Below are 26,755 nucleotides of genomic sequence, written 5' to 3' on the forward strand. Positions count from 1 at the left end.
AAAGCTTACTATAATATGGTTAACATATGAAATCACTCCGCTTTCTTTTATTGCCTTATTCCAAGTTCTTTGAGTTTACTTAAATTCTTATTTTTCCTTCTTTCTTATTTTTCTATTTCTCCATTTTAATTCTTCTCTTACTCCACTCAGTTAAGTTCAAAATCATTCTTCCTCTCTTTTACTCTAGCCATTTATTTTAAGTAACATTCTTTCACTGTGTTCCTTTTTTGTAAATTTTCTTTTACTGTTTTCTCATTATTTCTCTTCCCTATCCACTATGAACTTTATTTTCTGATTTATGGGCTATACCAGGGGTGGGGAATCTGTGGCCTCAAGGCTCTCAAGTGCAGTCCTTTGAATTCAGACTTCACAGAATGAATCCTCTTACTAAAAGGATTTGTTCTGTAAAACTTGGATTCAGTCAAAAAGCCTACCCAAGGACCTAGAAGGCCACATGTGTCTTCAGGGCTGCAGGTTCCCTACCCTGGGCTATACACTTTCTTATTCTTTTTTATTCTGTCATGATAATAAAGCTTCTAAAATACTAGGTTTAAGCTCCCTCTTCTCTTCCATTTCAGTGTTGTTATTTTTGTATATCTTATCCCATCCTCTCTATTTTCAGCTATGCCTTGATCTTAGACATTTTAATTCATGAAGAGAGTCATATAAGATGAAAACAATATTGTGTGATAGAAGCCACTCTGTGTTCCCTTATGAAGTTTGTATCTTTCCCCTCCATCTCCACTGCTTCCTACTGCTCTTTCATACTATGGTCAGTCTGCATTCCTGAGAGTATTATGCTGTTTTTGGTTCTGTGTCCCCACTGCCACTCCAGGTGCTGGCTGCCCATAGGGATTTAGAATTCCCATCATCTGAGGTCGGGTTTTGTATAGAGAGTTACAACTGTTTCTCATAGAAGGTGGTCTCCTAATGTGCAAACCCCTCCCAGAGAAACCTATTAAAAGATACCTATCTCTTGCTGTAGGTATATACTTCCTTTCCCTTAGGAATGATCTTTACTTGGACACTTTCCTTTCACCTTCCAAGACTGCTCTTCATGTTACTTCTGTCCTAGTCCTTTCACACCATTGCTTTTGTGCTATTCTCCCACAGAAATCCCCACTTTGTTGAGAAACTAAAGGAAAATATCCATCCACTCTTTACCTGTGGACTTAGTAGACTTTACCTTCTGTCATCTCTTTTAATCTCCTATTCTATCATTCTCTCCCACAGAAAGACTGGTTCATTTATAGGGGGTGAAGGGCTTTGGTCCATGAAATTTTAAATTCTTTAACTTTCCCTTTTTTTTTTTTCAAATTTGGATCGGCAGTCCCTTAGTTCCGTTTCATCCCATGATTGATGTCTTTGTTGCTCCATTTCCTTTCCCCAGCTCCCTACCCCCAACCAAATCTTAAAAGCAAAGCAAAACCTATAAACACAAGAGAATTTATTTCATTCCTTAATCTTTCCTTGATCATTGTACTTTTTTTCCATGTTTGTGTTTCTGTTGTTTGGAGTGTTTGTAAGTCAGATATTCTACGCACCACTCACTCTGCTTCTCCTTTTCCCCTCCCTCCCCTCTCTTTCTCTTACAGAAATGTCTTAAATGCCTCTATTTTTTTAAACATCCATCTTTTTAAAATTTGATGATTAGGCTCAGGTTTACATGACATTTTGTGAAGCAGCTTGAGTTCTTTTGCTTTTTTGGAATATGCTATTCCATTTCTCTCAATTTTTAGTAATGTGGAATAATCCTATTATTTAAACTATATTTCCTTTCATATTTTAAGGTCTTTCTATTGACTGCTTGCAAAATTTACAGTTTTTCATTGAAACTGCTCTATTTAATTACTACATGCCTTAGAGTTTGTGTTTTGAGATTTTTTTTCTCCCCACAATGAACCTGTAGATTCAGTCAATCAGTGCTTTATTGTCTATAGGCAGTAGTCTATAGTTTTCTTATATTTTTCCTCCTGCAATATAAACTTTCAAATTTTTCATTTGTGGGGCTTTTTTGAGAGACCTTTGGTTACTTAATTATCCCTGCACATCCTATCTTCAAGGTCAATCACTTTGGATAGCATAAAATTGATATGTTCTTTTAATATTGTTACTTTATGCTTCTCTTCTCCTAATTTTTTTCCATATCAGTATTTCTATATTCTAAATCCTTTTGTTATTCTCTCACTTAAGGCTTCTAGTCCTTTGGAGAGATTCCCTATCATATATTCAGTTTTTTCTAACCTGTTATTTTTGTTTGTTTTAATCTGTATTAAAAGCTCAGATTTCTGACCTAAATTTATTCCCAATTTCTCCTTTTAAAAGGTTTATTTCTCTTTTGAACCATTCTGAAATTTCTTGCTATTGTGCTATGGTTTCTAGGGCATTTGCAAAACAATACTAGTTTATTTTTGTTTGTGTTATTATATTTGTTTCACATGTTTTAGGTTTTGGGGTGGGGTTTTTTGAGATTTCATTTATTCTTTTTTTTCTGTTTTTGTGAACTTTTTTTATTTGAAAGCTAGACTTTTCCTCAGGCTTTCATTTTTGAATTTTTGATTTCTCAGCCTTTCTCTTGTATTTCTAGTCTCAGGCTTCAGGATTTCATCCTCATTCTTTAGCCCCTTCTTGGTTCACTATTGACCCTGGAGGCTAGATTAGTGAAGATCTTCAACCTATTAGTGTTCAGGATATGGTGCTCAGCTAGGCCAGGTCTTTCTGTTGAATAAATTTCCCATGAAGAAGCTTGACCACAGCTGGGTTTCAAGTCTACTTTTCTTAGGTGTCTACATTTCTTACACCTTCCTCCTAGTCTGTGGCCCTAAGTGCATGCCACTACTCAGCCCTGTCCCAGTCACTTTCCCTTTCCCTATTGTTCCTGGACAGAATCAGTGTCTATAATCTTTTGTGGGTTCAAGACAGGGTTGAGACTGAGTCACTGCCATTTGAGATCCCTACAGCAGATCCCTGAGCTTGTGAGGTTTACTTGTGTTTATTTGCCTTAGGTACTGAATGGGATCTTTTTACTTGTTCAGGTGATCCCATTCTATACTATCCCCTTCATATATAAATATAATGTAATGTAATATAATAAAAATCTCCTTCATGTAATATATATTATCCCCTCTGTCATCCCTACTCTTTCACTTATTTTCAAGCTCTCCTTCTCTACTGGCTCATTTCCTACAACCTACCCATGTTTCCTCATCCTAAAAAAAATTTAAAAACCTCTTCCCTTCCGTCTCTGCTAACTACAGTCCTATATTTCTTTTGCTCTTTGAGCTAAACTCCATGAAAAGGCATCTACAATAGGTGCCTCTGTTGGGGTCTTGGGAATCCTGAAATGCAAGGGTAAAGAGCATGAGTCTGCCTCGAAAGAATTTGACCACTCAGGCCTTCTTTCAGTCCAAATAGTGAGTTTATTAAAACACAAGTTGGGGTGAGCAAGATTTCTTGCGAGTCTGGCTTTTGATAGGGACAAGACTGATGTTTTTATAGGGAAAGAGATTGTAGGAAGATTTGGATGGAATTAAGGAGTAGCAAATAGCCTGGGGTGGTCTGAAGGCAACAGAGAATGAAAGGTTGGGCTCTGTTGGAGGTAACTGAGAACAGGGGGTGGGGGGCAGGAGGCACAATGAAAGGACAGTTGAAAGGATTATACTAGGATGAGCCAGATGCCTCAGGCGAATGCCAGGGATCTGGATTCCTGAAATTCATGTGGAAGTCCAAGGTGGGAGGACCAGATCCCAAACCTTTCATCTGCCTCCGCTTTCTTTCTTTTCATTTGCTTCTTAATGGCTCACAATCTGGCTTTTGATCTTACCATTCCACTGAAACTGCTCTCTCCAAAGTTACTAATGATTTCTTAGTTGCCAAATGCTGTTGCCTTTTCTCAATCCACCTCATTCTCATTGACCACTCTGCAGCCTTTGATACTGTGACCATTCTCCTTGATACTTTCTTCTCCCTAGGTTTTTTGGGACATTATTCTCTCCTGCTTCTCCTTCTGCCTATTTGACCACTCCTTGGTCTCCTTTGCTAGATCCTCATCCAGATCAAGCCCTCTAACGAGAGGTTTCCCTTGTGGCCCTGTCCTTGTTTCTTTTCTCTTCCCCCTCTCTACTGCTTCACATGGTAATCTCATCAGCTCCCATGGATTTAATTATCATCTCTGCTGATGCCTTTCCTGCCCCAATCTCTCTGCTGACTTCCAGTCTCATTTTTCCAACTGCCTTTCAGGCATCTTGAACTGGATGTCCAGTAAACATCTTAAGCTCAACATGTCAAAAACAAAACTCATTATCTTTCCCCCTAAACCCATCCTACTTCCTTATTACTATAGAAAGCAACACCATCCTCTCCATACCTTCAAGTCACAACCAGGAGTGATCCTGGATTCTTTACTGTCTCTTATCCCCCATATCCAAGCTGTTGCCAAAACCTGCTGATTTTACTTTTGCAGCATCTCTCAAATATACCCCCTTCACTCTGATGCTGCCCATTCTAGTGCAGACCCTCATCACCTCATGCCTTGATTATTGCAATAGTTAGATGGGTCTGCCTGTCTCAAGTCTCTACACTCTAATCCGTTCTTCATTCATCCATCTAGTAATTTTCCTAAAACACTGGTCTGATAGCACCACATATATACCACTCACCCCACTCAATAAACTCCAGTGACTTCCTACTGCTTCTAGGAGCAAGTACAAAATACTCAGTTTGGCATTCAAAGCCCTTCATAATCTAGCCCCCTCCTACCTAACAGAATACCTCTAGGAATTCTCTCTAGCTGTCTCTTATGCTTGGAACACACTTCCTCCTTCATTCCTACTACCTAGCTTCCTTTAAGTCCCAACTGAAATCCAACCTTCTTCAGGAAGTCTTCCCTAACCCCTCTTAATTCTGGCTTTTCCTCAGTTAAGAATTTCCTGTTTATCCTGTACAGAGCTTACTTTGTATTTGTTTACATGTTGTCTCTCCTATTAGATTATAAATTCCTTGAGGGCAAGAGACTTATCTTTTGCCTCTTTTTTGTATTCTCAGTGCTTAGTACCAGTGCCTGGCATAGAGTAGTTATTTATTAAAAGCTTATTGGTTGATTAAATATTTAAAATCTCAAATATTTTGTGAATTTTTTACTTTCTTCAGAGTACTGTCTTTTTTATGGATTCAGCTGTAATTATGCTCTGTGTGTGTGTGTGTGTGTGTGTGTGTGTGTGTGTGTGTGTGTGTGTTAGGACCATAGCACCATTATTTCCTGAGACTTTTACTTCTATTCCTGTGAGTAGTAGTTCTGCTAGATATACTATGAAATTTTATGTTATGCTATTATAGATAGATATTATATCTATCTCTATATATATAGAAATAATTTCATTAAATATCAGGCTTACTTACCTACCATGTAGTATGGCAATTATTGCATTTGAAAAATAAATGAAACTTGACTATTACCCATAAAGACTAACATTAAAATATATCAGACCTTGAACTTGCAAAGAACTGAACAATGGCTACTCTTATTGAAGGGAAACTGTACCAGTGACTCTCTTCTCCCATAGTGTTGCCAACTTAAATGTTGTGTGTCATAATTCCTTTCAGTAAAAAATACTATGTTTTCTGCAAAATAGCTTTGAGAGGTATTATTCTAGAATATTCTCCTGGAGCAGTAACTGTTCGTAAATCTTCCAGGGTGGTTAGGAGTGTATGAAAATCAGAATAATAATAGTGGTTAGAGATTGGAGATACTTTACTACAGTATAAGTTTAAAAACCATTTCTTCAAGTAATAATTTTATAAACATTTTAAAGTTCTTAGTTATCAAATAGTTTAAAATTGAGATAGCTAAAGCAAATTTCTTATTTGAATTGAATATAAAGTAGCTCAATATGGTAAAAAGCTGGAGTAGAGGTGGTACTTCAAAAATATTTGGATTAAATTTTCACACATTTTTATCATTTTATTGAAATCCACTCACTTATGCTCTACTACATTTAATTTTGTCAGTCTTTTAATTAATAGCTACTTGTTTCTCTAAGCAAAGAGGTCACTTAGTCTAGTATAGGCATAAATCAATGTGTAGATAAATTTTGTTGATGGATATCTTAGATATTGCATGGGAATATTCAGCATTCTTCAGTTAAGCTATAAAATACATACTTAGGGAAATATTTAGAGAGATTCTGTGAAATCTCTTTTAAGTATAATATTGTATAATATTAGGTTTTTAGCATTTTATAACATAAATAATTACAGAACTACTAAAGAGAAGGATTGGAACCTAGCTGGAGACACTTAAGCAGACAAAGGATATTTAAAGAGGAATCAGCTAAAGCAGGAAGAAGAGTCAAGTAGAGTCTAGGTAGGAAAGGGTCTACAGAGTCTATTCCACTAGCAAATTGGAAAACTAAGATGAGTTCCACTGCTAGGACAAAGTCTATTTTTATATTGCCTTTTGCATAAGGGTGCCCTTAGAATCACATATACTAATTGTAGTCAGGAGGCTAGTGGACCCCTACTTACGACAGAGGTAGAGATTGAGACTGAGATTACTGTAGGATGGTAAAGACAGAGATTCTCAGATGTCCTCAGGTCACATTTTATTGTGTATTTCAAGGGACATTTACTTGACTTCTGATATTAACAGTTCTGTAATAAGCTCTCTACTCTATAGACATACAACATAATTTGAAAACTGATTATACAATTGTTATGAATAGATAAGACTAGAATTTACAAGAAAATATAATTTTTTGTATTTTTAAAGAAAACATCATTTTTATATTTTTAAAGAAAATATAATTTTAAAATATTTTATTAGCTTAACATAAAACAGAATGATCAAACTAAATTTGCGTAGTATTTATTTAATTTAATGTTGATATATAAAGTATCTTGACAGTTTTTAAGTCAATTCTTCTAAGTCCTCAGTATTATTTTTTGTTCATTCTCATTCGCTTTCCTTCTTATATTGCCCTAGTTAGCATATTACATTCTTCCAGTTCTGTTTTTTTTCTTTCCATTATTTTGTAAAGCTCTTTCTAGCTTTTTTTTCCCCCAGTACTTTTTTTTTAAAGTTTATTCACAGAGTATTTTATTTATACTGGGTGGGAAGTACTTTTTGTTTTTAACTGCAATATAGTATTCCATCACATTAATGTACCAGAATTTGTTTAACCATACTCTTATTTTTAGGTATTTAGGCAATTTTCAGTTTTTTTGTGTGTCTTCGTGACTACATTTAATGCTGCTACAAAATATTTGAAATAGTAACTCTTTTTAAACATCAAATTCAGGGTATAGTAAAAGTTAACTTTTCTTTTTTATATATTTAAGATAATTTTTTAAATTTTACTTAATTTTAGTTTTCAACATTCACTTCCATAAGATTTTGAGTTCCAAATTTTCTCCCCATTCCTTCCCTCCCCCTGCCCCAAGACAGCGTGTAATCTGATATAGGCTCTACATATTCATTCATATTAAACCTATTTTCACATTAGTTGTGTTGTAAAGAAGAATTAGAACCAATGGGAGAAACCACAAGGAAGAACAAAAAGAGAGAGACAGAGAGAGAGAGAGAGAGAGAGACAGAGAGAGAAGGAAGGGAAGGGATAGAGAGGAGACAGTGAAGAAAGAGTAAAGAGGGGGAGAGAGAAAGAAGAGTAAGAGAAAAGTGGAAAGAGAGGAGGAGGAGAAGGAGGGGAGAGAGAGAGAGAGGATCAAACAGAGAAGAAAGAGGCTAACACCTAAACATGGACCAGAGAGACAGAGACAGAGACAGAGAGAGACACAGAGAGAGAGAGAGAGAGAGAGAGAGAGAGAGAGAGAGAGAGAGAGAGAGAGAGAGAGAGTGCAAATAATATACTTCAATCTGCATTCAGGCTCCATAGCTCTTTTTCTGGATGTGGACAGCATTTTCCATCATGAGTCTTTTGGAGTTGTCTTAGATCCTTGCGTTGCTAAGAATAGTTAAGTCTATCAGAGTTAGTCATTGCCCAGTGTGGCTGTCACTGTGTACGATGTTCTGTACTTCACTCAGCACTAGTTCATATAAGTCTTTCTAGGTTTTTCTGAAGTCTGCCTGCTCATCATTTCTTATAGCACGATAGTATTCCATTGCATTCATATACCATGACTTGTTCAACCATTCCCCAACTTATGAGAATCCCCTTAATTTCCAATTCTTTGCCGTCACTGCTGCTATAAATACTTTTGTACATGTGGGTCCTTTTCCCAGTTGTATGATCTCTTTGGGATACAGACCCAGAAGCGGTATTGCTGGATCAAAGAGTATGCACATTTTAATAGCCCTTTGGGCATAGTTCCAAATTGCTCTCCAGAATGGTTGGATCAGTTCACAACTCCAACAATGCATTAGTGTTCCAATTTTCCCACATCTTCTCCAGCATTTATCCTTTTCCTGTTTTGTCATGTTAGGCAATCTAATAGGTGTGATGTGGCACCTCAGAATTGTTTTGATTTGCATTTCTCTAATCAACATGATTTAGAGCATTTTATCATGTGACTATAGATAGCTTTAATTTTTTCATCTAAAAACTGCCTGTTCACATCCTTTGATCATTTATCAATTGGGGAATGACTTGTGTTCTTATAAATTTGACTCACTTCTCTATATATTTTTAAAATGGGGCTTTTATCACAGACACTGGTTGTAAACATTCTTTGCCAGTTTTCTGCTTCTAATCTTGGTTGCATTGACGTTGTTTATGCAAAACCTTTTCAATTTAATGTAATCAAAATTATCCATTTTGCCTTTCATAATGTTGTCTGTCTCATTTGGTCATAAATTCTTCCATTGTGACAGGTAAACTATAACTTGCTCTCCCAGTTTACTTAGAGTATCAGCCTTTATATCTAAATCCTGTACCCATTTTGACTTTATTTTGGTATACAGTATAAGATGTTGGTCTATGTCTACTTTCTGTGAAACTATTTTCCGGTTTTCCCAGCAGTTTTGTCAAATAATGAGTTCTTATCCCAGAAGCTGGGGTCTTTGGGTTTATCGAACAGTAGATTACTATAGTCATTGACTACTATGTCATGTGTACCTAACCTATTCCACTGATCTACCACTCTATTTCTTAGCCAGTACCAAGTAGTTTTGATGATTGCTACTTTATGATACAATTTAAGATCTGGTATGGCTAGGCCACCTTCCCAGGCATTTTTTTTTCATTGAAAGTTAACTTTTTCAGTAGAAATATATTTTAATCATTTTCTTTTAACCAACAAATTAAGCCTTTCTAAAGTACCTACTAAGTGTTGGAAATGCAGACAAAAGTGAAAAAGCCCTTACCCTAAAGGAGCTTACATTCTAATAGGGGAAACATTTGGGTTAATAGAAAGTTATGAATCACTGATACCCTGTAATTGTTGATTTATTAATGTGTAAATCAAAATCAAAGCTATTCAGCCTTTGAGGTTTTATAAAATAACTCAAATAGAATGAAGCAATTTTCCTCTTGGTTTCACAACTTGATCTTTATATTGTTCAAACCACAGTAAAAATGATGGGAAAAAAATCTGACAACCTGCTAACCTACTAGATTAGTTACATGTACATGGTAATTGCTTTAGAAGAAGAATTTTATATTTTTGGTACCACACTCTTGAATTAGATTTTGGATTTTTATTTTAGCTGTTCTACACTTGATACACTCCCACACCTATTCACATGTGAAGATAAATGAAGAATGTGTGCTCAAAATATCTATACTTAGACTGGAACTTTTCCAAATGTTCTAATACTACTTAGACTAAAAATAGCAAACTGAATTGGAAAAAAAATGTAGTTTCTAGAAAAAAAAATTCATGCCACTTATAGACTTGAGGATCTGATATGCTGGCACACAACATAATTTTTCCATTGAACTCCTTCTTTTTGACTTAAGAATGAAAAGAATATAGATTTTACTGCATATGAAGTTAGCACATTATAACATTTGTATTAATTGAAGAGAATGTTTGTAGCTGTAAAAAAAAATTTTATCTCTCTAAAAGATGATCTTATGAATTATTCCAGATGTCTTTTCAGGATTCACTGCAATCAATTCTCTGTTGTTCATTCATTCAATTCATTCTGTGATTCGTTCAACAAACATTTTATGAAGTGTGTGTTCATGGGTTTATGCTATCAAGGAAATATCTACTAGGGAAGAAATGACAAATAACTCAGATACAAAGGAAAGTGTAATAATTGCAGATAAGCGGTCATAGCAGAATGCTATGAGAACTTTGAGAAGGGAGAAATCACTTTCCCTGTGTGGCAAGGGGGAGGGAAAATTTCTTGGAAAAGGTGGTAGCTGAGCTGAGTATGAAAGGAAAGAAGAGTCATAAGTAGATAGAGATGGCAAGGAGTCATTCAACACTTAACACAGGCCTGCTTAAGAGAATAGGAAAGGGCTTAGATGTTGTTATAACTGTAGTTTTTCCTTCTAACAGAATGTGTACTTCTCAAGGGTAAGTATTCTTTACTTTCTTGCATTTGCTTTTCTAACTACTATCTGGGACATTTTGTCATTGAGTTGTTTCAGTTGTGTCTGACCCTTTATGATCCCATTTGGGGTTTTCTTGGCAAAGATACTTAAGTGGTTTGCCATTTTCTTCTCCAGCTCATTTTACAGATGAGAAAACTGAGGCAAACAAAGTTGTGACTTGCCCAGAGTCACACAGCTAGTAAGTGTCTGAGGCTGAATTTGATCTCAGATCTTCCTGACTCTAGGGCCAGCACTCTATCTGTTGTACTGCCTAGCTGCCCCAATAAATGGGCATTAAATTGAATTGAAAATCCAGTTACTGACCTTGTAATTTGGTTGACATTCCCTTCCCCCTTTATGTACTCTGTGACTATTCAAATACCATACCACCTAGCCTGGTATATACTTTTCCTAGAAACGCACAAAACACAGGGAAATACAAACAAAAACATGTAGAGAAAACTATCCAGATAAGCAGATTCCCCAGAAATCCATCAGTGAACATTTTGAAATCTCATGTGTTTTAATTGCAGCACAGTTAACTCTATAACCACAGTATAAGGTTCAGTTTAAGCACACCAGTGTAGAGAACGAGGCTCTTTACCTTTTTATATGCTGCCTACATGTAGCATTTGAGAGGAAGAGAAGCTCACACTTTTGTTAGTGCTATGATCACAGAATCATAGAATTTTAAATTTGTAAAGGTCCTCAGGGGTCATCTAGTCTAACTTGTACACAAACAGGAATTTCCTCTACAACATACCTGACGAATGGTCATGGTACCTTTACTTGAAGACCTTCTTGGGGCAGCTAGGTGGCACAGTGGATAGAGCACCGGCCCTGAAGTCAGGAGGACCTGAGTTCAAATTCGGCCTCAGACCAAACACTTACATTTATTAGCTGTGTGTCCCTGGGCAAGTCACTTAACCCCAATTGTGTAAAAATAGAAAATAAATATAAATAAATAAATAAATAGAATAAAGAGTTTACCCTTCACTTTAAAAAAAAAAACACCTTCTTCCAGTCATGATGATGAGGGCCAAGGCAAAAATATTATCATCTGCATTTACAGATAAAGAAATTGAGAAAAATTAAATGACTTGTCCATGGTCATAAATCTAGTGTCAGAGTTTTGATTAGAAGCTAAGTTTCTTCTGACTTCACATCCAGTGCTCTTTCCACTTTGTCACAATGTCTAAAACTGTACTGGTTTTAGAGTCAGAAGACTGAATCCTACTTTATTCAGCTGTGACTTTGTGGGGAGTCATTTATTCATTGTTTAACTGTGGTCAAATAACCTCTCTGAGCCTTAGATTCTTCACCTGTAAAACAGGATTTAAAGCAAGAAGAAACTTTATGGGTCATTTAGTCCAATGCTGTTCTTTTACTAGAGAGATTGTGACTTGCCAAAAGTTATGTGGTACTCAGTGAAGCCAAATCCAAACTTAACTCTTTTGCCATTGTGCCATTCTGTCAACAGCTATTGTTTTTCTTCTTCCACAACTCAATTAGCTTTATTATTATAACAATTGCATTAGCATATGCACTTTATTTGGTAAGCCATGGTGGGGCAATGAAAGTTTTTTTAGCAGAAGAGTGAGGATATCAGAATTGTACATAGGATAGGTCAAATTGGGGAGCAGCAGCAGCAATGAAAGGAGAAGCCTACATTTAAATAATAGTAGAAAGAGAATCAACTCATGGCAAATGATTGGATATATATGGAGGCTAATAGAGAAGGAAGATGCCTGGGAAGATAGTGGGAATATCATCAGAAATAGAGAAATTGAAGGGGGGGGGCAAATATTTCAGTTTGGGACATCTTGAGTTCGAGATGCCTAAGACATCCAAGTGGACATACCCAGTAGGTCATTGGTGCTGTGATCCTGGAGCGCTGGAAAGAAGTTAGGGTAGGAGATAAAAAAGATTTGGGATTTATTTATATAGAGCTGATAATTTAAGCCATGGAAGTAGATGAAATCACCAAAAAGAGTGTAGAAAGAGAAGTAGGTCAAGGACAAAACTTTGCAATCACCATGAAAGGCAGTGTGACATAGGGAAAAGTGGATTGGATTTGGGGTCGGAGACCTTGGCCAGGTCTTTTGACCTTTCTGGGCCTTGGCTCCTCCCTCTAAAATGAGCAATTTGGATTAAGTGATCTTAAGCTCTCTTGTAGTTTTAAATCATTTGAAACTATATTTAAAGGATAGAAAGAAAAATGAATAACTACCAAAAGAGATGTCAGAGATATAGGAGGTATGTGAGACTGTAGTATCATGAAAGTAAGAGAGATGATGCTATCAAGAAGACAGAGAATGATCACTAGTGTCAAATATGGTAGTAGTCATGAAAGATTATAACAGAAATAGAGCCACTGAATTTAGCAATACAGCATAACCTTGGAAATAGTTGTTTCAGTAAAGTAGTGATCACAGAAACTAGAATACAAGGGATTGAGGAATGATTGAATGGTAAGAAAATGAAGTCAACAAATGTAGCATAGTATTTTTTAGAGATTTGATAGTCATGGGAAGGTGATAGGACCAAAATATGATGGGGTGGCAGGATCCAGGGAGGTATTTTTAAAGAATAGTGGAGAGCAACTAAGTTTGTTCCTAGAGAAAAGAAATAGAATCAAGGGAAAGACTAAAGATGAGTAAGAGAATCATGATACCAGCTTCGATAGAACATGCAGCCCTTAGACCGTATTGAGGGCGCAGGTGGAAGGGTTAGGCTAGGCAAGAAAGAAGGGCCATCTTTTCCTCTTTGAAGGGAAAGAGAGAGGTGACTGAGTGCACTGAGAAGTTTAACAGGGAACTGAGGATATTAATATCAACCTCAGCTAATGCTTTAGTGCTCCTGAAAGACAAACATTTTTTTAAAAAGTTTTTTTAAATCAAATTATCTTTTGTTTTTACATTAGTCATTTCTGGATGAACTTCATCCCTAACCAACTCTCCTTATCCCCCCAAGTTAAAAAAAAATAAGATAAAACTACCCAACAGCAACTATTTATGATAACATATTCAACATTCCATGTTCACAGTCACCTATCCTCTCCACAGAAAGGAGTGAGGTGAATTTTCTCATCTTTTAAATCAAAAGTGTTCTTTACAGTTACATGGCCTTCAGCTTTGTTTTAGAATTCTTTTCATTTGCATTATTGTAGTCATTGTGTATATTTTTCTTATTCTATTTATTTCACTTTGCATCAGTTCATGGAACTCCTGTGTTTCTCTGAATGCTTATGGTGCAATAATATTACATTACATTACATTTATATACCACAGTTTATTCCACCATTCCCCAATGTGTATCCATTTTGTTTCTAGTTTTTTGCTACCACAAAAAGTGCTCATGTGAATAGTTTGTTATATTTTGAGATGTTTATATTTTATCTCCTTAGATTCATTGGGTATGAATATGTTAATGAATTTTCTTGAGTAATTCCAAATTGTTTTTCAGAATGCTTAGACCAATTCACGGGTGTTCCAGTACTATATTGGTATTTTTGTCTTCTCACCATACCCCAAGTTTAGTTATTTATGTTTTTGTCATCTTTGTAGATTTGCTAGATATGAAATTAAACCTCAGAGTTATTTTAGTTCATATTTCTCTAATTGTTAGTGATTTGAATTATGTTTTCATAAGATCTTTAATAGTTTGCAATTCTATGGGCATCTAGGTGGCTCAGTGGATAGAGTGCCAGCCCTGGAGTCAGGAAGACCTGAGTTCAAATCTGGTCTCAGACCAGATACTTTACACTTACTAGCTGTGTGACCCTGGGCAAGTCACTTAACCTCAATTGCCTTGCCAAAAAAAAATTAGTTTGCAATTCTTTTGAAAACTATTACTGTGCTTTTCACTACACTTGGAAAATAATTCTTATTTTACTATAGTTTCTGGTTCCCTAACTATCTTGGACATCCAAATTTTATCAGGTATTTTATGAAAAGATTATTAATTTTTCAGTTGACAGTTTCCCCTATGTAGCTGCGTTGATATTGTTTGCAGAAACCTTTTAAATTTTATGTAGTTGAAATAGTCTGTTTCTCTTTTATGATGTCAGTCCTTTAGTTAAGAATTCTCCCCCTCACTGGACATGATACTAGGAGAGACTGAGGCTGGTAGATATTTTGAGTTATGGAATTCTAAGCTATCATGGGCTTAAGACAGTTGAGTGTCCAAACTACGTCCAGCACTAGTTTGGTGAGAGCAGGGGACCACCAAGCTGTGTAAGGAGGGACAATTGACCCAGGGCGGAAGTGGAACATGTTAAAGCTTCTGTGCCAGTCAGCAGTCAGATTGGGTAGATCAGGTGTCTGCCTACAAGTTATTGTATTCTCTGGTATCACGTGCTAGTTACACCTTACTTTCTGCTCATCTGCTTTCCAGCTTTCCTGGTATTATTAAATCGACAGTTGTTCTCCAAGTAGTTTATTCTCTGATGACAAATATCTATTTTCATTATTTCATATCTACCACATTAAATTTGTTTATGTTACATAAGAATCTTTGTTTTAAGTACTATTCATTCCTAGATCCTAGGCCATCATAATTAATTTGTATAATGTCTTATTCTCAAATCATAAATCTCCAGTGTATGTAAATAAAGACTTCTTACTGATTTTCAAATTTAATTCTTTTTTTTCCCTTTTTTTGGTGAGGCAGTCAGGGTTAAGTGACTTGCCCAAGGTCACACAGCTAGTAAGTGTCAAGTGTCTGAGGCCAGATTTGAACTAAGGTCCTCCTGACTCCAAAGCCAGAGCTCTTTCCACTGCACCACCTAGCTGCCCGTTCAAATTTAATTCTGAAAAAACTTTGGTCCATAAAAATTCTTAGTAATTCTTAGTATACTTGACTCATATTTTGTTATAAAGGCTTATTTGGGACAGTTTGAGCTAAGTAAAATTTGAAAATATTATACTTCTCTCCATTTTGATATTATGAAACAGTCCTTGTAATAAAAGGATTATCAAAATAACATTTGACTTTGAAATTTTCATTTTACAAGATGCGTAGATTTGGCTTTGCTGATAGATTGCCCCCTCCCTTGCCAATCATTGGATACATTGAGTTTATCAGATTTAATAATAGAACTGAGACCTGGAATCCTGAGAGAAGCCAAAGAAAAGATGGGGAGAATTTGGTTTCAGGTCAGAGGTATTATATATTAAAGTTTTTTCCTTTCTTCTTGTAATTTGCTCTATCCTTCATTTGGTGCCAAAGAAAGTGCTGTTTTCAAGACATTCATTCATTTAGTATTCTGTAATCCTGATGAAATAGGGCCTGATCCAAAGAAAATCAAAATGGTTTAAAGTTGAATTTAATATTAATCTGTTGCTGTTTGGTGTTGCTTTTACTCCTAGTGTTCATAGCTCTAAAAAAAAATCTGAACTTTGGAAGCAAAAGATTTGAAGTTTTTTGGTTGTTACTAATCTTAAAAAACCAAATTTTTTTGGATATGGTTATTTTTTCATTGGTTTAATGCTGCTGGGAAATTTAATGGGGTATTGCTTTTAGTGTAAGATAGGGGTAGGAACTTCTGTAATATCATTGATATAGGGAACTCACAGATGAGGAAATTGCCTCTCTGAATGCAGGTCTGTGCAACTTACAGTATCATTAGAAAGTTCCTTAGAGCTGAGAGGTTACATGACTTGCCTGGAGTCTCACAGATAATAGCACTGTCTACACTGTGCCTTGATGCCTTTCACTTTTAGTATATAGTTCACTAGAAAGTTAATTCTGAAATTCATTTATAGACCTGAAGAGCTTTTTTTTTTTAAGAATGAGACTAGATAAGCAAAAAGGCATGTAAAGAAACAAGGCTTAATTGATTAAGTTCTGATGGAATTTTTTTCTTTATCCTTATGTTTTTATGGTTACATTCTTTGTGAGTATGTTGGTGTGCATCCTACTTTAGATATATTAAAAATGTTTTATGGTGCAGTGGATTTTTGAAACTGGAATCATAGGACCTGATTTTGAATCCCAGCTCTGTTACTTCCTGTGTGACTCTGGACAAGTTGCTTAACCTCTTTGGACTCAGTTTCCTCATTTGTAAAATGAAGGACACTAACATCCTTTCCACCTTTGACTCAGAGTTATATGATGTATGTCAAATCTCTTTCTTTTGCAAATATTTGTCAGTTTTAACTACCCAGGAAACAGTATGAAGAGAGAATTAGGTGGTAATTTTTCCATGAACATCATATCATTTTATATGAAAAATGCTTGGGGAAAGGTCAGTTGTGAGCTAGCTAGTAGAATGAGAAATATTGCCAGTTTCTGTCAACTTTTCTTAAATTGCCTTCCATTGGTAACCATCGCCACATTTGGCTCTTTTTTCTTTAAAAATTTTGGCTTAGATGCAGAATAAGACATATGTTTTTTAACATGGCCAACTTGGAATTTTGCTTTGAGTATGAGTATTACAAGGATTTTGTCCTTTTTTAAAGAAAGTTGTAGGTGGGAGGTAGGGATATAGTAGCCAAAAAACAGGAAAGAAGGAAGGAAAGGAGGGTGGGAAGGAGGGAAACCAGAGCGTTTTTTAAAATGCACAGAAAAGAACAGAAGAAAGTTCAGAGGGGCGAATACACTATTGATGTCTAAATAAAATTCCTCTGGTGATGGGAGTGTCTTTTATATAATTTTATTGTTCTCTACTGCATAAGATAGATTGTTCTTTTCAGATTAGAGAAGCTGTATTTCATATATACACCAGCCACACATCAAATATCTTTTTCTTTGTGAATCTAAATGGATTTACAGAATCCCTGATCCTGTACATGAATAAAGATCAGATCTGTAATGTACCCAAACTTTGCTTGAAGGTCACTATTGCAGAAAAATTTATTATCAGCAGGAAAGAGTGAACATTGATCTTGTCTTTGCCATATTAGGAGAGCTGGAAGGGTAGGAGGAAGATGAAAGAAAGGAAGGAGAGAGAAAGAGTACTGCTGTCAGAGCTCTAGGAAGAAGAGGATGAGGAGAAATGTGAAGTAGTTAAGCTGATGATTCCAGTGATTGACAAGGAGGAATATAAAACTACTTGATATTCCTTCAAAAAGGACATTGTATCTCTTTGCTACAAGCATTTTCACTGGCTGCCCCTCACACCTCGCATGCTTTCTCTCCTCATCTCTGCCTCTTGGCTTCCCTGTCTTCATTCAAGTAACAGTTAGAATCCCACCATCTACAGGAAGCCTTTCCCTTCTCTCCATTGATTACTTCCTATTTATCCTATTTATAGCTTGTTTGTATATAGTTTCACATGTCGTGTTTCTGATTAAATATGAGCTGATTGAGAGCAGAGATGTTTTAGCTTTCTTTGTATCTCCAGCACTTGGCACAGTCTTATGGATAGGACTAATTGTTAGGAAGTACTTTTTCTCTCTATCAATGCAAAATCAATCTCTCTCTCTCTCTCTCTCTCTCTCTCTCTCTCTCTCTCTCTCTCTCTCTCTCTCTCTCTCTCTCTCTCTCTCTGTCTCTTCAACTTTCACCCATTGCTCCTAGTTGTACTAAATAAAACAAGTTTAATCCATTTTTCATGTGACAGACAGCCTTTCAGATATTTGAACACATCTGTTGTATCCCTCCCAACTCTCTTCTCCAGGCTAAAACATTCTCAGTTCATTATCTGAACCTCATGGCATGATCTCTATGCCCTTCACTTTACTAGTGGCCCTTCTGTGATTGCTGTCTAGCATATCAGTGCCTTTCCTATAATGTCTCTAGAACTGAACTTAATTCTGGTCTAACCAGGGCAGAAGAGGATTGTCAGTTCCCTAGTTCTGTATACTTTGCACCTCTTTGGTGTATATTTCAAACTGGGTGTCACATAGGAATTTCAAACTAAATATGACCAAAAGAGGTTCACCATCCTAGTCTCATCCTAGACCCACCACATACTCAATCAGTTGCCAAATCATTAATACCTCCATAATATTTCTCTCCTCTACACTAACACAGTCCACACCCATCTTCAAGCCCACATCGCCTCTGGGCTAGACTATTGCAATAACTTCCTAACTGGTCTCCCAGCCTGAAGTATCTCCCCATTCCAGTCCGTCTGCTGCATAACTGCCAGAGTGATTTTCCTATAACACAGGATTGATTATGTCACCTCTTTGTCAATAAGCTGCAGTGACTATTCCTTACCTTCAGAATCAAATCTACTGTCCTCCATTTGACATTTAAAGTTCTTCCCAACCTGGGCACATTCTACTTTTCCAGCCTTCTTACACATTACTCCCCACTCCACACCCTAAGGTCCAGCTATACTATCCTTCTTGTTATTTCACATAACATAACACTACATCTCTCATCTTCCATACCTTGGATTTTCTCATATCAAGAACACTCTCTTTCCTCACTTGCAATCTCTTGGAATACCTAGTTTCTTTCAAGACTCAGCTCAAGTCGTCTTAGTCATGAGACTTTTTTTTTAAGTCTCCCAACTGCTAGTGCCTTATTTCCCTTCCTTACAAGCTTACCTTTTATCTGTTTTGTATGTACTTTTTATGTCTATACATACTTATATTTGTCTCCCCTGTTAGAATGTAAGGTCCTTGAGAAGAGAGACTATTTCTTTTTTTCCCCATTATGTCTTAGATTTCTAGCACTCTGTCTGGCACATAGTAGGCACTTATAAATACTTTATTGATACAGCCTAAGACGGCATTAGCTTTTTTGAGTACCATGTAACATTACTGACTCCTTTTGATCTTTCATTCTATTAAATCTTTTTTTAAAAAATGAAATTCTATTAAGCCACATAAACACTCATATTTTGCTTACTAACATTAATTTCATTTTATAGATTAGGAAACCAAGGTATGGAGAAGTTAAATGAATTTCCTAGGGTCACACAGTGTCTGAGGCAGGATTCAAACTCAAGTCTTGCTCACTCCAAGTCTTGAATGCTATCCAGTGTGCCACCTTGTTTCCTCACAGGAGTCCATGATGATATGTCAGCCAAAAAAAAAAAAAGCTAATGTGTATTTGAGTTGCCTGAAGAAAAAGCATAGCTTCTAGGAATAAGAAGGTGATAATCTTGCTTTACTCTACTCTGATTAAATCACATATGGAGTATTTTGTTTAGCTCTGAGTAAAAGTTGCACAAAGGCAAATTTGAAGAAAAGAAAAACTTAAAATTTGGAGTTAGTAGCTTGTCCTCATTGAAGTGTTGTTCAAGCTGATGTTGGATGACATCTTACTGAGTGTGTTGTGGTGATTTTTTTTTCCACGTATGAGTTGCTCTAAATGGTCACTGAGGTTCCTTCAAACTCTAAAATTTTGTGATTCTGTTTGAAGTATGGGAAAATGAAGAGCTAATTAGGGAGAAGGAAGATGAGGGTAGGAAGAAGATGTTTATGCCAAGGTGAAGACATTTATGATATCTTTTTCTTATTTTTAAAACTGAGGTGAATATCAAGACAGCAAACAAACCATCAGGTACTTTAGTATTATTGTAAGGTTTTCTCTTGTGAAAGACTACAAAATGTATTGGTATATTCGTAACATTCTGTCATGTGAGAACAAAGGGGTAGTGAGACTAGGACTAGGGACAAAGTTTATTTTTATTATAAAAATGGTGATAATTACTAAGTGGTTTTTTAATTAAAGGTTTCTCATACTACTGAGGAATTTCTCATAACATTGGGTTCTATATGATGTTAGCATATAACATCAATTTGTCATCTAAAACTCTGTAATAGTTTTACTATATTGTGTTAAAATTAAAGCTGGAGTCTTAATGTTACAACATTGCTAAAAGAATTATCAATTATAGCTGAACTGATTTGATAGTACAAAGCAATTTAGAATAGCTTGAGTTTATTATTTGGTTGTAGTCTTAAGAGAGATACAAATTTTGTTGTGTTGTGTGTCATTTTTAGTTGTGTCCATTTCTTCGTGACCCCATGTGGGGTTTTCTTGGCAGAGATACTAGAGTGATTTGCCATTTCCTTCTCCAGCTTATTTTACAGATGAGGAAACTGAGGCAAATTAAGTGACTTTCCCAGAGTCACACAGCTAGTAAGTGCCTGAGACCAGATTTGAACTCAGAAAGATGAATTTTCCCTGACTTCAGGACTAGCACTTTATTCACTGTGCCACCTTGTTGCCTGATAGATACAAATTAGTGTATTTTAAAAGGTGTGGTGGCATATACAGTGTTTCTCTTTCCTGCCTCCTTTCATTTATTTCAAAGTTACTTTGTAGTTCTTCACCCCCCCCTTTCTCATAAATAAATAGATGGATGGATGGATAGACATGGACAGACAGACGGACATATTGAATAAATAAATAAGCAAGTAAATAAACAAATGAAAAGATGTTTTTCCTATTGGAAATACTGCAACCAAGCTGCCCTGAACTAGTGGTACCACCTGGTGGCCATCATAGGGAACTACCTGACTTACTCTTGACTGTCAATCCATCTTGCATGCTAAATTCTTTCTTTTCTGCATCTACTTACAGCTTAGTTCATCCAACTCAGATAATCTCTCAGGGTACATTCATATGACTCTTCCTTCTCCTTAATTAAATACCCTAGCCAAACACTCCTTACTTGTCTTGCTTTTGCTGGCCTTCTCCAATTGCAGTGCTAAGATTATTTTTCACTTATTTATTACTAACTTTTCTCCTTTGTTTAATTACTATACTATTTTTCATTTTATATATAACATAGATGCTATATTTGTGTTTAACAAGCATTCGTGTACTAGTATGAAAAATCTAATTACTAACATTGTTTCTGTGGAAATATGTCTTCAGAGTTTAAAAGAAAAACTCATTGACTTACAGATATATTTTTGAAACATAATCCATAAATCAGAACTGACTGTAAATATATTCTTCTTTGTCCATAATTCCTAGTTGTCCATTTTGGACCTGTGATAAGTGGAATATTTAAGTTTTAAAATTTGAGCTTATATCCATTTTCTCTTTTTTTCTGCTTTCCTTTCATCTGCCCTTCGATGATGACATAGGGCATTTAGTACAGTAAACTGTTGAGTGTTAGGGAGCAGGCTTGGCAAGTTTTGTGTACTGTGTGCATTGGTGAAGAAACTTTCAGAGCAATGAGACATGGTTACTAGAGATTCAAACCTGTATTTGGAAAGAGAGGAAATCCTAAATGTAAACAATACTTTTGTTGGTAGTTCCATCTTCTTTCCTCTCTCTCTTTCTTAATAGTACACTGGTATTAATACCTTCACTAATATACTCTCCATGTTAATTCTTTATTCTTCCCTTAAAGTGGCACTTAGTAAAAAGGTAACTTTTAGGATAAAAGAAAAGAAACATTCTAAATTACATTTAATTTTTGGTGTAGTGGAAAGAGCACTAAATTGGATGTCAGATTCTTGTTCCTAACTATATCTGTTAGGAGGAATGACTTGTGTACTTAAATTTCCTGGACTTCAGATTCCTCATCTCTTAGAAAAGGGATTTGAACTAGGTGACTTTAATAATATTATAGTGCTTGAAGCTCTGTCATGTGTTTCATGGATATTATTTCATTTGATCCTCCTGATGACCTGTGAAGTAGGTGCTAATATTATCCCCATTTTACAGATGGGAGAATCAAGGTCAAGAGGTTAAGTGATTTACACAGGATCACATGGCTAAGTACATGTCTGAAGCAGGATTGTTTTGTAATCTTTCATTTCTTTACAACATTGTGTCACAGTTATTCAGTGAATAAGAGAGAAAATGGCAAAGATTAATGAAAGTGGGGAAAGATGATTGTAGGCCAGAGTCTAGGTGATTACTTGAATTCTTTTTTTTCTTTGTAGAGTGAAAATACCAAAAATAAAAGAGATATTATGAATAAATATGATCAAGTTTTCCCTTTTTTTCTCTTAGTTCTTATTACAATTTTAATTCTTTTTTTCTTCTTGAGCTTTGAAGTTAAAACATGAAGAGTCATATTGGCTATTGAATGATAAACCATATGGTTTTCTAAAATGTATGTCTATTTACATTAATTTTTAGTGCCCATAATGTTTAGAGAGTTAAAATAAATGGGAACTTACATAACTGTTCTTGAATATTGTTAGTGTTTAAGTAGAGAACAATTTAAGTAGAGTTAAGTATACTCTGGGATTTTGTAGCACTGCAAAATTCTATATACAGTCAGGCCTTTTAAGCTTAATAGCTAAAACCTTCTGTTCATGAAGAGCAACAACTATATCTTACTAATCTTTGTTTTATAGCCCCAAGATAGTATCTTTCATACAGGCTAATGAAAGACCAAGGAGCTGGAGATACCTGTTTGTTGAAAGAATTAATTCCTTACAGTATTATGCATATGACAGGTGCTCAATAAATATTTGTTAAAAGAAAACATGAATGAAAGTAAAAATTTGAGAATGACTAGGGGAAAATCATTTGAAAACAAATCTCCAGTTTTATCATCTGTTTACGTTTGTGTGAATAATGTGAAACAGTACTGTTAAGGCAGGAGGTATCATATATGCAGTTATATTTAGTGGTTATTCAAATAGTATAATTTGCCTTTGAAATACTTTCATAGCCCCAGAAAAAGGTTTCAAGTGGGAAAATTAATGCAATTTTAATGAGATTCACATTTAACTTGAAAGAATGATTTATTTCTTTATCCTATATAGTCACAGAATTTCACTTTAAAGATCATTGTTATTAACATTAAATAAAGTTTTATATATTTTGTTTTTTATTTCACTTAAAGGTTTACCTGTATTTTTATGAGTCTGTACATTTTCTGAAAACAATTAAGACTGCAAATGGAGGAAAACTTTTTATAAAATGCAGAATTGTTGTCTCTTAGTAATAAAATAACCAATTACCTATCAGACTTACTAATTATTAATTAAAGTCCAAGTCCCCCATCTTAGAGCAGTTGAAAACTACTTTATGTAAATATGTAAGGTTTAAGGAAGCTTAAATGAAAATTTAGTTTGTGATGTTATATGAATAATTTTCCATATGATCTTACATGTTTCTTCTAATTTATAAAAGAATTGGCTCTTAAGCACACCATTCTTCTCTCCTTAAGTTTTGAGGAGCTAAAATCAATAAAATTTTTAAAATACCAAAAAAACTTCACCTTAGTTCTCGGTGTTAATTCAGAAATACTAGATACAAAGTATAATTTCTGATAAACAAAGCCTTACTTATCAAAAAAAAGAACAGAGTCCATTGTGTGCTGTTGTATAATCTTGATTTTTATCTTATTTGTCTGTTTAGTAATTTGTACTGGTTCTTCATGTTCTTAGGAAAAATTAGTAAAGTTATATCAAAATCTCATTTATAGTTACCATTTTTATATAAATCAGTATATGGGTTCTTGTTATTATACCATAAACTTATCTTCTCCACTTGCTTTTGCTCTCATTTCTCTTTTCAGTTCATTTATTAGTATTTGATTTCATCATTGATCTTTGATTTTTTTCCTCAGAATTGTCCTTCTCTTTAGTCTCTTCCATCATGAAAATTTATGTACTTTCCCTCTCAATTATTTGTGCATTTGTAAACAACCTTCAGGTATTAGTATTTTGCACAAAAAAAATTTCTTTAAATAGTAATATTTGATGTTACCACTACTATAATTCCTCATTCAAGACAAGTAATTTTTAAATGATCGTTTTAGTTCATACACAATTAAAGAATATCATTGAAACTGGAATGGTTTGGTGCTACAGGCCAAGATAATTTTATTTTAAGATCTTAGTCAAACATGCAGATATTTATTGGTAAAGACAAAATGAAATAATTTTAATTGTGGTACTTTTTCCTGCTCCACAAAGAAAGCCTGCTAAAACAAAATATTGCAATTATTTTTATTATAGGGAGAAAAAAATGAAAATTCAAGATATTAAAAATAATATTAAAGAAGCTATAGAGGTAAGTACACAATCTTTTCTTTTTTTATTTAAACAATGCTCTGTAATTGATTGTTTACTAAAATGTTTGTTTTACCTGTTTTCAGACAATAGTGACAGCAATGGGAAATTTGGCACCTCCAGTTGAGCTAGCCAATCCAGAGAATCAGTTTCGAATTGACTACATTTTAAACTTAGCTAACCAGATAGACTTTGACTTCCCACCAGTAAGTAAAGCTTTTATTTAATCTATGCCAGAACTTCCATTGGTTACTTTACTTGAGGGTGTTTTTTTTTTAATATGTAGTTATATAATGTATTGTGTTAAGTACTGGACCTATGATTTTATTGATACAAGGAACTCCAAAGAAAGGAAATTTCTTTTACCAATAGAAATTGGCATCTTCTCTGAAACTTATAGAGTCTCTTAGTTCACTGAGATGTTAAGTGATTTGCCTGCTATGACATAGCCAATATGTTTCCTAGGCTGAGCTTGAACCTAGGTCATCCTGGTTCTAAGGCCAGCTTACTAGTTACTTTAAAGTCTAGACAAACAACAAAATAATAACTCAAGTTCTGATTTGTAGCATTTTCTGGTATCTGAGGTATAAATAATCACACTAAAATTTAACAGTTGGCGGTGGAAACTGGGTTTAAATTGGCTCCAGCACACCCTGGCACAACTCTCCAAGACTAGTATGCTATTAAGGGGTTACAATTTATGTCAGTGGAGGAAATGTCCACAAAGAAATCATAGGTCCTTGTGATGTCTTTGATGAGTAGTCTCAATGTAAAGGCTGGCACTATTTCAGTGGAGCTGTGATTTTAGTGATGTAGATATTCTCTCCAATAGAGCAGAATACAACCCAGTCAGGCCATTTCATTTCTTACAAGTCTTACTCATATCATCCCATAAATCTTTGGGGGAGGGGAGATGAAGGAAGGGCTCCCAATATTCAGCCTTAAGCTGAAGTTGGTATTTTCAATTTATATTAAAATTCTTACATTCTGGCCCCTTTCTTTTATATCTAGCATAGATTTTGAGCTGGTTGGATAATATTAATTTGTTGTGCTTGTTTACAAAGCCAGAGGTACTAATAGAGTCCTATAAATGTGGTACATAAAGATGCCAGCTCCATCTTGCCACCAATGTCACTAGCTGACTGAGATATCAATTAGCATCAGTGGTGGGGACCTGAAGGAAAATGAGCAGGTTTTTCTCCTTCTCTCTGCTTATATATATAAGAAGAGGATCCTAGGCCTTGTTTTAAAAATATGAAAGCTACATAGCTGCTCCAGAAACACCAGAACAACAACAAACTTTGCCAGTCTTCAAATGGGTGCTTAGTGTTACCCTTCAGACATTGTGATGGAGTAAATTGGTTTCTAGCTGAGTCCTGGGCTTCCCCAAACGAGACAATGCCCCCAGTGTGATTACCAGCAGGCAACTTTATCTATATTATAAATCTTTTAAAAATTACCATTCCAAGTGCTTTCTACATAGTAACACCTTAATAGTTTGTTGAATTGAAATCAAAATGCTCCTATCTTGAAGCTAGGATTTTGTGGAACTAAAAAGTTACACCAGATGACAGAAGGGTGGAAAGAGATCAAGGGCCTCTGTATTTAATATGAGGCTGATTAAGAGAGTAAAAATAACCCCTGCCAATGATAAAAATATGGATCAGCAGAATTATGTTTACACCATACAAACTATATTCATAATACCGATGACTCAATAATTTATATGTATGATTATAAGAGCATGGGAATCACAAATGACTCAGATCACATACAATCAGTATCATAGTACAGCATGGCTAGCTTTAGAGTTGGAAGGGGCCTTGGAGATCATCTAATCTAACCCCCTCATTTTACAAATGAGGTAAATGAGACCTAAGGAGGGTGAATGACTTGCTCAAGGTTACACATGTAGTAAATAACAGAGCTGAAATTCAATCCTATGATTCCAAATCCAAAGCTTTTTTTTTCTTTACTGCCTAGTCATTAAAATGAACTACTTCTCAGTTAAATCATTATGAAAATTTCTAAAAAATTAGAAAAAATTCTCCCATGGGTTATTTGATGATGTTCAGTTGAAAGGTTCAGATCTCGTTAATTTGAGTGTCACAATGAGACAGAGTAGAACTTTAGTAGAGGTGTCAAAATTATCATCCTTGTGAAGTTCTAATTGAAAAAGGCAAAGGAGACAAACTTACACTGATGAATTTGCCTTTAGAGTCTTCTTGTTCCTATGAGATTCCAGAGCAAGACTTTTATTAGGGTGGGGCACATTAGACTGACTTTGAGTATGAAGAGATGTTTAGATTTCACAATTTCTACAATATTCCACAAATTAGTAGGAACAGAAAATGAGCAGCTTTA

At 35.2% G+C, this 26,755-nt stretch overlaps 1 protein-coding gene across 2 annotated transcripts in view; it reads left to right on the top strand.

The window, feature by feature from the left end:
* Positions 1 to 26,755, top strand: part of GNAS (GNAS complex locus) — a 289,283-nt gene that overhangs the window by 171,545 nt on the left and 90,983 nt on the right. For both annotated transcript variants that reach the window (XM_078149881.1, XM_078149882.1), the window contains exons 3-4: positions 24,338 to 24,392; positions 24,478 to 24,597. In XM_078149881.1, the coding sequence (XP_078006007.1) occupies positions 24,338 to 24,392; positions 24,478 to 24,597 (175 nt within the window). The remainder of the gene's footprint in view (positions 1 to 24,337; positions 24,393 to 24,477; positions 24,598 to 26,755) is intronic.

This window comes from Phascolarctos cinereus, unplaced genomic scaffold (genome assembly GCF_003287225.1).
Source record: "Phascolarctos cinereus isolate Bilbo 61053 unplaced genomic scaffold, phaCin_HiC Scaffold_2;HRSCAF=192, whole genome shotgun sequence".
In the NCBI taxonomy this organism is placed as follows: Eukaryota; Metazoa; Chordata; class Mammalia; order Diprotodontia; family Phascolarctidae; genus Phascolarctos; species Phascolarctos cinereus.